This window comes from Nomascus leucogenys, chromosome 14 (genome assembly GCF_006542625.1).
Source record: "Nomascus leucogenys isolate Asia chromosome 14, Asia_NLE_v1, whole genome shotgun sequence".
Classification (NCBI taxonomy): domain Eukaryota; kingdom Metazoa; phylum Chordata; class Mammalia; order Primates; family Hylobatidae; genus Nomascus; species Nomascus leucogenys.
In genome coordinates this window covers 77,298,330-77,311,040 of record NC_044394.1, presented here as the reverse complement: position 1 = coordinate 77,311,040, position 12,711 = coordinate 77,298,330, and the positions used below count along the sequence as shown (strand labels likewise).

Genomic DNA, 12,711 nt, shown 5'->3' with positions numbered 1-12,711 from the left:
AGCCAGATAAAGATAAAAAGAAAGAAGACCCAGATAAATAAAGTCAGAGATGAAAAAGGAGACATAATACAACTGATGTCAGAAAAATTCAAAGGCTCATTAGAGGCTACTATGAGCAACTACATGCCAATAAATTGGAAAACCTAGAAAAAATGAATACATCCCTAGACACATACAATCTAGCAAGATTGAGTTATAAAGAAATCCAAAATCTGAACAGACCAGTAACAATTAATGAGATCAAAACTGTAATAAAGTTTCCCAGCAAAGAAAATCCCAGGATTCAATGGCTTTACTGCTGAATTTTACCAAACATTTAAAGAAGAACTAATACCAATCTTACTCAAACCATTCTGAAAAATAAAGGAGGAGGGAATACTTCCAACCTCATTCTACAAGCCATCCTGATACCAAAACCAGACAAAGACACATCAAAAAAGAAAACTACAGGCCAATATCTTTGATGAATATTGATTTAAAAAATCTTCAATAAAATACTAGTAAATTGAATTCAACAACACATTAAAAAACCATTCACAACAACCAAGTGGGATTTATCCCTGGGATGCAAAGATGGTTCAACATATGCAAATTAATCAATGTGATACATTAACAAAATGAAGGAAAAAAACATGTAATCATTTCAACCAATGCTGAAAAAGCATTTGATAAAATTCAACATCGCTTCATGATAAAAACCTTCAAAATAGTGGGAATAAAAGGAACATAATTCAACACAATAAAAGCCATATATGACAGACCCATAGCTAGTATCATACCGAATGGAGAAAAGTTGAAAACTCTTCCTCTAAGATCTGGAACACGGCAAGGATGCCCACTTTCATCACTGTTATTCAACATAGTACTGCAAGTCCTAGCTAGAGCAATCAGACAAGAAAAAGAAGTAAAGGGCATCCAAATTCGAATGGAAGCAGTCAAATGATCCTTGTTTGCAGATGACATGATCTTGTATTTGGAAAAACCTAAAGACTCTGCCAAAAAACTATTAGAACTGATAAACATTCAGTAAAGTTGCAGGATACAAAATCAACATACAAAAATCAGTAGCATTTCTATATGCCAACAATGAACAATCTGAAAAAGAAATCAAGAAGGTAATACTATTTACAATAACTATAAATAAAATACATAGTAATTAACTAAATAAGTGAAAGAGTTCTATAATGAAAATTATAAAACATCCATGAAATAAGTTGAAGAGGCCACAAAAATATGGAAATATATTCCATGTTCATGGTTTGGAAGAATCAATATTGTTCAAATGTCCATATGACCCAAAGCAATCCACAGATTCAGTACAATCCCTATCAAAATACCAATGACATTCTTCACAGAAACAGAAAAAACAATCTTAAAATTTATATGTAATCACAAAAGACCCATTCAATAGAATGACCCAGAGTAGCCAAAACTATCCTGAGTGAAAAGAACAAAACTGGGGGAATCACATGACCTGAATTCAAATTATACTAGGTTGGTACAAAAGTAATTGTGGTTTTTGCCATTTTTGCCATGTGGTTTCTCCATTAATAAGAATCTTATTAATATTGAAGTAAGCTTGTAATAAAAGCATAGTTTAACTTAATATTAAAATGTATTTATATTATGTCAATAATATTTCGCATGTTTTAGAATTCATTTTTCATAAGGAAAACAGAATCATTGTTATCTTTGATAAATTTTCTATGTACATAAATTGCAAACTTCTAAAATCAGGGTTTTTCCAACAATAAAATGACTTTTGGTGAAGAGGTTCTTAGAGTTTGCTTTCTTCAATGCTAGGTCAATGTGTTCTTCAAATTTTGAAACTTATTGTTCTTTCTCTTGAAGCAGAAAAGGAAGCCTTGTTATTTTCAGATAAAACAGGAAGAATTTGGTTGCAAACTAAGTATTTCTGTCCAAATCTGATTTCACTAGGAAGTCTGGTTTTCTCCTCCATAGGAAATAATGCACAGATCTTACAGCACCAAAGAAAAAGCTCAGCCCTGCCTGTGGGGTACTGGATCAATGACAATTCTGATGTCACAATATCTCCAGGCCAAGAAACATTCAGACTGGTGCACTGAACAGAAGTTGCTTCTATACTCCTTTTCCCTTTAATATTTATTGCTTTCCTTTTCCCAGCAGAAAACACACATGCATGTGCACACACACACACACAAACACACACACAGAGAGAGAGAGATTTCCTAATCCAACAGGAAAGACCACGTGATGTATGAGCCATCAAAGAGACTACTGGTACTGGGCTAGCAGTTGCTAATGAAAGTGCAAAAAATATGTTATGCTTTTTGAGAGGAAGGTGTTGGCTGAATGTCTTATTCCATTTGGGCTGCTGTTCCAAAATGCAATAAACTAGGTGGCTTATAAATGACAAGAATTTATTTCTCATAGTTTTAGGGGCCTGAAATTCTAAGAACAATATGCAGCAGATTGAATGTCTCAAGAGGGCCCACTTACTAGTTCATTGATGGCCATCTTTCTGCTGTGTCTTCACATGGTGGAAAAGGCAAATGAGCTGTCTGGGGTCTCTTTTATAAGGGCACTAATCCTATCCATGAGGGCAGCTCTGCCTTCATGACCTAATCACCTCCCAATGGTGCCACCTCCTAATATCATCACCTTGAGGGTTAGAATTTCAACATACAAATTTTACAGGGAGAAACATTCAAGTCGACCACACCAAATTGCATCTGCCCGAATGTTAGTGAGAGAATGCCTTCCTGAAATCAATGAGAGTTGGAACTTTGCTTGCTTTTTACAAACTTATACCCCACTAATCAGTGTATCCAAGAATCTGGGTCCCAACTTGATAGGAACAAACACAAATCCACTTTTAAGAAAAACATTTACAGTTCACATTGTAATGTATGTCATTCCACAAGAAGTTTTTTTTTTTTTTTTTTTTGAGATGGAGTCTCGCTCTGTCGCCCAGGCTGGAGTGCAGTGATGCAATCTTGGCTCACTGCAAGCTCCGCCTCCCGGGTTCATGCCATTCTCCTGCCTCAGCCTCCTGAGTAGCTGGGACTACAGGCGCCCATCACCACGCACAGCTAGTTTTTTGTATTTTTAGTAGAGACAGGGTTCCACCGTGTTAGCCAGGATGGTCTCGATCTCCTGACCTCATGATCCGCCCGCCTCGGCCTCCCAAAGTGCTGGGATTACAGGCATGAGCCATTGCACCTGGCCTCACAAGAAGTTTTAAGGACAAAGACTGAGTTCATTAGTAAAGCGAGTAAATTTTATAGTTATGTCTTCCAAAGAAACAAAAAGAGTAACTGTATTTGTAGTTAAAACATCCAATAATGCTGGAATAGGCCAGGCACAGTGGCTCACGTCTGTAATCCCAGCACTTTGGGAGGCCAAGGTAGGTGGATAACACGGTCAGGAGATCGAGACCATCCTGGCTAACACGGTGAAACCCCGCCTCTACTAAGAATACAAAAAATTAGCCGGGCGTGGTGGCACGCACCTGTAGTACCAGCTACTCGGGAGGCTGAGGCAGAAGAATTGCTTGAACCCAGAAGGCGGAGGTTGCAGTGAGCTGAGATCACTCCACTGCACTCCAGCCTGGGTGACAGAGCGAGAGGCTGTCTCAAAACAAACAAACAAACAAAAACATCCAATACTGCTGGAATATAGGATTTAATGTTACAGAATTTCAAAAGATGATAATATATTAAAATGTTATATTTTTAGTAATACATTACATTGTTTTAACTAAACACAAATAAAAATAATTATCCCGCTTGGGATTAAAGATTGCAATAAGTACATGATTTGTAGTTATTCAAGATTCCTGTGTCCTCCCACTGAGCCGAATGCATATCACCTTGCTGGTACCTCCATCAGTACAGAGCCTGTGGACTAGATTTCTAAAGTTCCTAAGATTCCAAAAAGCTAAAGGAATGGTTCTCAAAGTGTGGCCCCAGGACCAACAATGTGAGTATGACTTGAGAACTTGTTTGAAATGCAAATTCTCACAACCTCCAGCAACTCAAAACACTAGGGGTGGGCCCAGTAATCTGGTTTACAAAACTGTGACAGCCACCCTGCAAACTGACTCCATAATAATTCATGCCTGCTATTCATGCCTTTGTATAGTTTCCACCCATAACAATGGTGCTGACTTGTGTATAACAAAGATAATGTAGCAGATGTGTTAGCTTATGACATCAGAAAAACATTGGGCCTTCCTCGTTGCTCTTTCTCAGATCCTCTGTTCTCTGGAAGCCAGCTGCCATGTTGTGAGGATGCCCAAGCAGTGCTATGGAGAGAGGTTCATGTGGTAAGGAACTGAGGCCTCCTGTGCTCAGCTATGCAAGTGAGTCATCTTGGAAACACATATCCAGCCTGAATCCAGACAGTTTCATTGTAACCTTATGAGACACTGTGAGCCAGAATCATCCAACCAATCTTCTCCCAGATTACTGACCCATGGAAATTGTGTGACAGAATAAATGCTTATTAATCTTTTTAGTATCTAACTTTTGCTTTGCAGGAATGGCATACAAACCTTTTGTGTGATTCTGACACATGCTAAATTTTGAAAAACATTGAGCTAAAACATTCATTCATTCACCAAGTAATTATTATTTGTATCTACTATGTACCAGGCTAACAGCAGAAATACAATGATGAGCAAAACAGACACTGACCATTCCTTGATGCATCCTTTTCTTTTCCTTCGTTGGACTTATCATACTTTATAATGATTTTATTTATGTCTGTCCTGCAAGTTTTGGGTGGGTAGGACCCTTGTCTGGTTTCTTTACCACCAGGTTTCTGGGGCCCAGTCCTGTGTCTGGCACACAGGAAGTATGCAATTAATATCCACTTGACGGTGACCCTTACCTTCCTTGTTCACAACCTTTCGCCTGTATGAAGGATTCAGGCCCCAGTAACAAGGCCTTGAATAGCACTAATAGCACTACATTTAAGGGGTTCAGTAACATCTCCCTGGGAATCTAACTGCTGCTGGATAATCTCCATGCAAAGAAATGTCTTTTGTGTTCAAAATAGTCAACTTTTAGAGTCTGTCTATTTCAAACATGCAGATTCCTAAGCATGTATAAAGAAAATGTATGCAGTGTTAGTCCGTTCTTGCACTACTATAATAAAATACCCGAGACTGGGTAAATTATAAAGAAAAGAGGTTTAATTGGCTCATAGTTCTGCAAGCTGTACAGGAAGCACAGTGCTGGCATCTGCTTCTCAGGAGGCCTCAGGAAGCTTTTACTCATGGTGGAAGGCAAAGTCAGAGTTGGCACTTCACATGTTGAAAGCAAGGGCAACAGACAGAGTGGGCGGGAGGTGGTGTCACATACTCTCAAATAACCAAATCTGTAGTCCCAGCTACTTGGGAGGCTGAGGCAGGAGAATTGCTTGAACCTGGGAGGCACAGGTTGCAGTGAGCTGAGATCGTGCCACTGCACTCCAGCCTGGGTGACACAGCGAGACTCCGTCTCAAGAAAAAAAAAAAAAAAAAAAAAAAAAAAAAATCACAAAACCAAATCTCACAAGAACTCACTATCATGAAGACAGCATCAAGCCATGAAGGATCTGTCCCCATGATCCAAACACCTCCCACCAGGCCCAGGTGAATTGGGGATTACAATTCAACATGAGATCTAGGTGGGGGCAAATATCCAAACTATGTCAGAGGGTTTAGAAATATAAGTAATTGCATGGGAGACTATAAGGACGAACATATCAGTAAAGGTTTCAGCCAAAAATATTGGAAAACAAAAGCACTATGAAGCCAACCATGTGTGCAGCTATGTGTATATATATATATGTATCTAATGAGCGCATCAGTGTAGGAAGTGGGGCACACTGTTTCAGCTCCAGTGCAGCCCCTTGTAGATCAGAACAACCGGAGGCCAGGGACACTGCCAGGGTGATCTTTTGTGATGGTGACCGTCCTGCTGACTGGTGTACCCAGGGCTGAAGATGGGACTGTGCAAACTGAAATGTTCTAATCCCTTCTAACAGCTCTTCGATGAGTTCTTTCATTCAGGAGCTGACGTTAGAGGTTAGAGCACTTGGAAACAATGAGGTGCTGAGACAACAAGTCAATACCTTCTCAACATGACCTCAGAGCACGAAGGGGGCATTTGGAGAACACTTTTTGATAGCAGAAAAAAAACCAGTCATTGATTTTTAAAATTCTTACAGCAGACAGATTGAAATGTGGGTGACATCATTTTACTGCTATTTAAGGTTGTTGGATAAATTATAAAACAGATTCTGGCTCTCAGCCTATTTATGATCAAGATCAAAGAAGAGGGGCAAAGACTACTGCAGTCTTGTGGGTCATCAGAAGGTGCTGGAGTTTTTCTGATCAGAACTCATCCAAGCTGTCTCCACTGCCCATCCTTGGTGAGGGTTCTCACATGCTTCACCATGACAAGGCACAAGAGCCACAAATAAATTTAACAACGCCAGACCACATCTTCTGTTGCCTCTTTTATCCTTGCCCACCCCCAACCCTTACCCACAGAGCACAGCCTGCCCAGTGGGAACTGAGGGATTTCTTATCAACTTGCTGTTTTTCTTTCTTTTGTGACTAGCAAAACATAACAGTGCTGTCTACATAACTTTCTGGGACAATGGAATTGTTCTGTCTCTGCACTGTCCAATATGGTAGCCATCAGGAGCACGTGGTGACTCAGAAGTTGAGATGGGGCTAGTGAGATTGAGAAACAAAAGGTTTCCTCCTATTTAGTTTGAAGTAATTGAAACATAAGTAGCCATATTGGTCAGTACAGTGTTAGAAAATAATAATGATTATTAGTATTTCTATTTCTCATCTGTGGATATTCAGGGTCAGAGGATTAAGTAACTTGCCCAAGGTCAGAAAGCTAGGAAGCAGCAGAGGGGAATTCAAACTCAACCCACCCCGTGCAACCTCAACTTCTTGCATCAAACTGTAGCCCCTTCTTCATGTCAAAGAAGGCTTAAAGATAATCTTCAGCTTCTGAAACTTTAAATTCTCAGAAAATAGCTTTAAAAGGAAGCTGGATATATATGGCATGATTTCTTTTTAACAAAAACAACATAGGAAAGTACTTTTTTTCAGTTATGACTATCTAACTTGAATTTTTTAAACCCCATGTTGATAATAAGTGTATCTGACAGGCCCCTCTAACTGTGCTTTAAAACTTTTGCTCTAATCAAATATTAGCCACATGAATTCATGAGAGGGTGACGATATGAAAAAGACTTTATTAAAATTCTGTCACATTCTATTATGCTGTCTAGGCATTATTCTATCCTGTTTACCCTTTGCTGACAAACTAGATTATACTTTCTTTCCTAAATCAACAAGATCCTATGAAAGCATACAAAAGATAAAGAACTTAGGATTTCAAAAGAGTGATTTGGAAACAAAGAGTGTCAAAGGCATGAGTTTAAAGGGGAGAAAAAAAGCTGAGCTTAAGGAAAATAATATGCAGTCATATTGTAAATTTTGTTCTTAAATTATTTGTAAAATATTTCACATTATTATGATACCAAAACCCACTCTAAAATCTGCAAGCTTCAATTCAGGATATCTGTGTGTCCTGAATTCATAACCAAACCAGTGTTAACTCCACAAATCTTTCCTTTATTCATGGGGAACCACTGTGCAGCCCAAGAAAGGAAAAGGGTTGTAAATTCATTGAAATTGGAGAAGAGAACATTACAGTTCGTTAAAGACAAAACCAATACGCTTTGGTTCCTGTATAGGTTTTAATATTGCCAAAAGGGTCTAGGATATTCCTTAATATTACCCTACTCAGGTAATATCAAAGAGACAATAGGGTGATAAGCTAAAACACAGATAAGGAAATGGGGTAAACCCCAAAAAGTCTGAAGATCAAAGCTTGACTGGAAAACAACGTAGGCCCAGTGTGATGCTCTTGTTATATAAAACCCATCTGTAGATGAAAGATGGTGTACTCTTCAGTTAAGAGAGCTAAATGAAGTACTGGAACTAGTCTCATCAAAGCCCGTACCTACTCATAATCTTGAAACACAACACACTATCCTGTGGTCACAGATCCAGCTCCACAACCAAGCCTGGCATAAGCTATGTGAACAGGCATGGGTGGTAGATTCACGATGCCACACATTCCTGGACATGCCTCCCTCACTTCCCTCAAGAGGCGGGGGTCTATGTTTTGTCCCCTGGAATCAAGTGAGCCCTGTAGTGACTCTGGCCAATAGAATTGCACATGTGATGCTGTCCCAGTCCCTAGGTGTTGGCCTTAAGAAACTGGCAGTGGCAGAGAAGAATTCAAATTCTTGAAATTCAAATTCTTGATATTCTGTGTTTTCAAACATTCTCCCTAGGATCCATAAGCTGCCATTTAAGAAGTCTAATTACTTTGAGACCACCATGCAAGAGAGACTATGTGCAGGCACATGGTCAACTGTCCCAGCTGAGCTGGGCCTTTAGCCATCCCTGCGAAGGGACTGGATGGATGTCGGAGTGAAGTCATCCCACAAAGCAGCTGAATACACCAGATAACCCCCATGGATGCCATATGCAACAGAAAGAACCGCCCAGTCAGGCCTGTCCTGACCCATAAAACCATGAGAAAAATAAAACAGTTCTTGCTTTTACACCTTGAAATTTCAGAGTAGTCTGTTACACAAGTGTTTCTTTTTTCCTTAGTTAACCTACCTTCCCTCCAAAACCACCTGTTAATGGCTCTCACTATACAGGTGGAACATGCCTAATCTGAATAACCAAAAGTTCAAATGCTCCAAAATCCAAAACTTTTTATGTGCCTTCATGGCACTCAAAGCAAAGGCTCACTGAAGCATTTTGGATTTTTGGATTAGAGATGCTCAACCAGTTAAATATCTGCAAATATTCTGAAATCCGAAAAAAAAAAAAAATCCAAAATCAGAAACACTTCTGGTTCCAGCCATTTCAGATAAGGTATTCTCAACCTGTATAACACGACTGTATATTTGTTAAATATTAGAACTCATCCTGTCTGCCCCCCAATCATTCCAATTTTTAACATAACACCTACCAATGAAACCAGAAGATGGTGGGTTTGGTTGAATCTTCTCTTTAGTGTTCTCCTGGATAATATCCCAGAGCTGCCATATAAATTTAGGATGAAGAATGTAAAATGGCTGATTTGGGTTTCTCTGACGATGCTGAATATATGGAGTGAACAGGTTGTAATCCGGTTTTTTGTACCACTAAGGAAAAAAAAATCAATGCAGTCAAGTAGAAAGAACTGTGAAAGGAGACAGGGCATGGCTGGTTGATTTGAGGCAGAGGGGCCAGGCTGGGGCTAGAGGATGGGGAAAGATCATGACTCATGACATCTACAGACACGTCCTCATTGGGATGAAGGGACTAGAACAAAGAGAGACCAGGGTGCTAGCCCTAGCAGAGATAATGCTTTGTGCTTTAGTAAAATGAGGAAAATGGACTAGATCATGGATCAGCATACTTCTTCTGCAAAGGGCCTGATAATCAATACCTTGGGCTTTGCAGGCCATAGAGTCGGTTGTCTCTACTCAACTGTAGCATCATAGCACGGAAACAGTCGTGGACAATAAATACTGAATGGGCGTGCTGTGTTCTAATAAAACACTATTTATGAAGACAGTTGGTGGCTAGATTTGGCCCACGGGTGTAGTTTGTTGACCCCTGGGACTGGATCAGTGTATTTCAAATTTAAGTTTTCCAAATTTCATCTATAGTGACAGAAATTGTATTGCTGCTGCCTGGGCCTGGGATGGGGCTGGGAAGATTGACTAGGATTGATTAACAAAGGAACTTTCTAGAGTGATGGAAATATTCCAGTTTTTCATTGTGATGGTAGATACATGAGTGTATAAATTTATCATTCATCAAAATGTACACTTATATTTGTTTACCCAATGTATGTTATTGTATGAAAAATCAATAAGGATGTTTTTTAAAAAGGAAGTTTTCAGAAGCATCTCAGCTGTAACCACGACATGGATTTGGAGAGGGTAGGGAGAAGCTTAGCTCATCGAACTCCCTTTAAACAGACATCAGGGGTGTATAATGGGTATATATTAAGATCACAGGAAATATTCCACTAATGAAATGGCACTGTCACTTTAAAAGCTTTGAGAATGACTGGACCAGAGTATCTTTCATAAATGAAGCCCCAAGCCATGTGGCACTGGCAAGGGAGCAAGAGGAATGTGGGGCCAGAGGGAGAGTTGCTCCTTTACCCTCCCTCCTCTTGGGGCCTCAGATGGCAGCAAAGGCCTTACAGAAAGCGGCCTTGTCACTGGGATTTTGGCACTGCTGGGTGGCCAGCTCTGTGCCCTGGGCTGGGCTGCTTCCAACAGAGGAAGAAATAGCTAGAAACTCTCAGCCTGTTCACAAATAGCAAGAGAGCTGTGAGAGCTTAAAACCAGGGAACCTCAGGCTGTAAAGGAAGTTGAAAAGTTCAAACACCCATCTGATGCTTGATTCTCAGTGGAGGGTACATATGAGAATCAAAGAGCCATCTCAAAAAATATACATTGAGGCTATACATATCCTACATTTCTGGAGATGGGGCTCTGACAGATTTTGAAAAATACTCTCCAGGTGATTTTGACTTGCATGCCTGGTCAAGAATTGTGAGTAATCATACAAGGTAAATGTCCAGCCTCAGTCTCAAGGTCAACAGTGACCAAAATGCTCCTTCTCCAGGAGCCGCTTCTATCTTGGGAGGTTACCTCTCGGAGAAGCAAAGATCTTTCCCTGACACTCATCTTAAGAAGGTTACATCCTCTCTGGTCTTGACTAAACAAGTCAAAGACACTCATTTACAGAACTGACAGCATCTCTTACTAGGCTAAATACTATCCATCTTTTCCAGCCCTCATTGAAAAACAAGCATGCTGGCTTTTCATGAAAGATTTCACCAAAAGTAGCTGGCTGCTTGTTTAGACAGGCAATGATTTACCAGAATGTCCCAAATATAACATGTTTGTGTTTTTATGGCTAGTAATAAACTTGTTTCAGCCCTATTGCATAAAATTAAACAGATTCAGAAGCAGAGGCCAAAGAGGAACACACTCAAGAAGAGCCTGGAACAGGCCCCGTTTAAATAAAAATGAGCTATGGATTCACAAAGTTGAGATTTTCATGCCATCACTTTCAATTTATTTCAAAAGGTCTTCCAACTACTTGAAAGGTAATGTAGCCCTATCACAACGAAACAATTCTGAGTTTAATCATTCAACCCTTTAGTGTAACTAGAAATTTCTGAATATTTAGATATTCTACATTTCCCCTACCCAGCTGCCCTGCCCACCAGTTCTGCACAAAAGCACTTTGGCATTAGATGACTAATGCTCACAAGTGTGCTACTATAACTGGGTATCAATGTGGTGTTCACAAACATGCATTAAATTGATATTGATGGGTACTTTCATTGTCTGTCAAAGTTTAATCCTTGCCTTGCTCTTATGATTAATTAGTCAAAGCTATTTTCTGACCATTGGGGTGGGCGAATCCAGGGAAACACTTACCAGGTTAAGATTTGCGGAATATGGGGCAGGGTCCCAGGCCACCAAAATGACGTCTTTATACAGTGAACTGTCAATGAAGTGATGGCTGGGGTTGGTCAGAATCTGCAAACACATAAAAAAACCATTTCAAAGCCAGGGTTTGGTTTTTAAAAATTGCATTTTAAAAAGAGGTGAAAATTAAAAAGAACTAGCGCAAGAAAAAGGTGGCTCAGATGTTGTATTTTCTTCTGGGGGAGGGAGAGAGGCAGGCATCGCATGCAGAAGCACTTAAAGAATGTTTGAAGAAATTACTTTTTTTTAAAAAAAACAACCCAACTTCTGACATTTTCACCAGCAATGTACTCATGTCTAGCGGTATTGAATCCAGATCCTGAAGGATGCAACTCCCTAGCTAATTCAAGCCCCACAACCTCTTCTACAATTGCCTTCACATGTAATTTGGAGATAGAGTTGCAGGTGTGGATGAAGTGAGTTCAGAAGGAGCCTCCAGGGTGCCAGCCGCAGCCTTCCCTCTGTGACCCTACCTAGTTCTAAATGAGTTCTTCAATATCAGCTGCCAATCATCTTTGTAAAGTTATTATTTCAGGAAAAAACAACGTATTATTTTCCCTCAGTTTTAAGATGCTTTTTTTTCTTTACCACTATTACGATGTACTTTTTTCCTTCACATGTTAAAGTTTCTTAGTTAGAATGTATGTTACAGATGATACGTATTCTAATTTGGTGGCATTTACCTCCTCCTTTGTAAAAAGTTGTTATTAAATGAATGGCAGATTTTACAGTCAAATGACATCTCTGAATTAAGGAAATATGGTAATTGTTTCTTACCTAGCAGCAGGCTGCCTGGTGCAGTGAACTGTGCAGAAGGCTAATCTTTTGTTCTGTAAGCAACTCACCATAAATCACTCATCACCTCACTTTTTTCTACATATTTTGAAACTCCAGAAATCGTTGTGGTTTGTTCTGAGGATAATTTTGCTATAAATTTGCAAGCCATTCTTATTAAGAATGTGAAGAAACGAGGTATTTTCATTTCCAATTAAACAATTCCTTTTCATTTTTTAAAATTTCCAAATGGCAGACTAAAGTTGCAAAGATCTCCTATGAACCCTCAGATTTTATACTTTGCTTTTCTCCCCTTTATCCTCTGCTTTCTTTATTGCCATTTCTTCTAAGTTT

At 39.5% G+C, this 12,711-nt stretch overlaps 1 protein-coding gene across 5 annotated transcripts in view; it reads right to left on the bottom strand.

Annotated features, from left to right (window-relative positions):
• The window catches only part of ST6GAL2 (ST6 beta-galactoside alpha-2,6-sialyltransferase 2), an 82,391-nt gene that overhangs the window by 16,646 nt on the left and 53,034 nt on the right, over nt 1–12,711 (bottom strand). For all 5 annotated transcript variants that reach the window (XR_004033322.1, XR_004033325.1, XR_004033324.1 and 2 more), the window contains 2 exons: nt 11,533–11,634; nt 9,051–9,225 (listed from right to left, as the gene is read on the bottom strand). Coding sequence is in view for 1 of the 5 variants with exons in the window: in XM_030827644.1 (XP_030683504.1) it covers nt 9,051–9,225; nt 11,533–11,634 (277 nt within the window). In the remaining 4 variants the exon portion in view is untranslated. The remainder of the gene's footprint in view (nt 1–9,050; nt 9,226–11,532; nt 11,635–12,711) is intronic.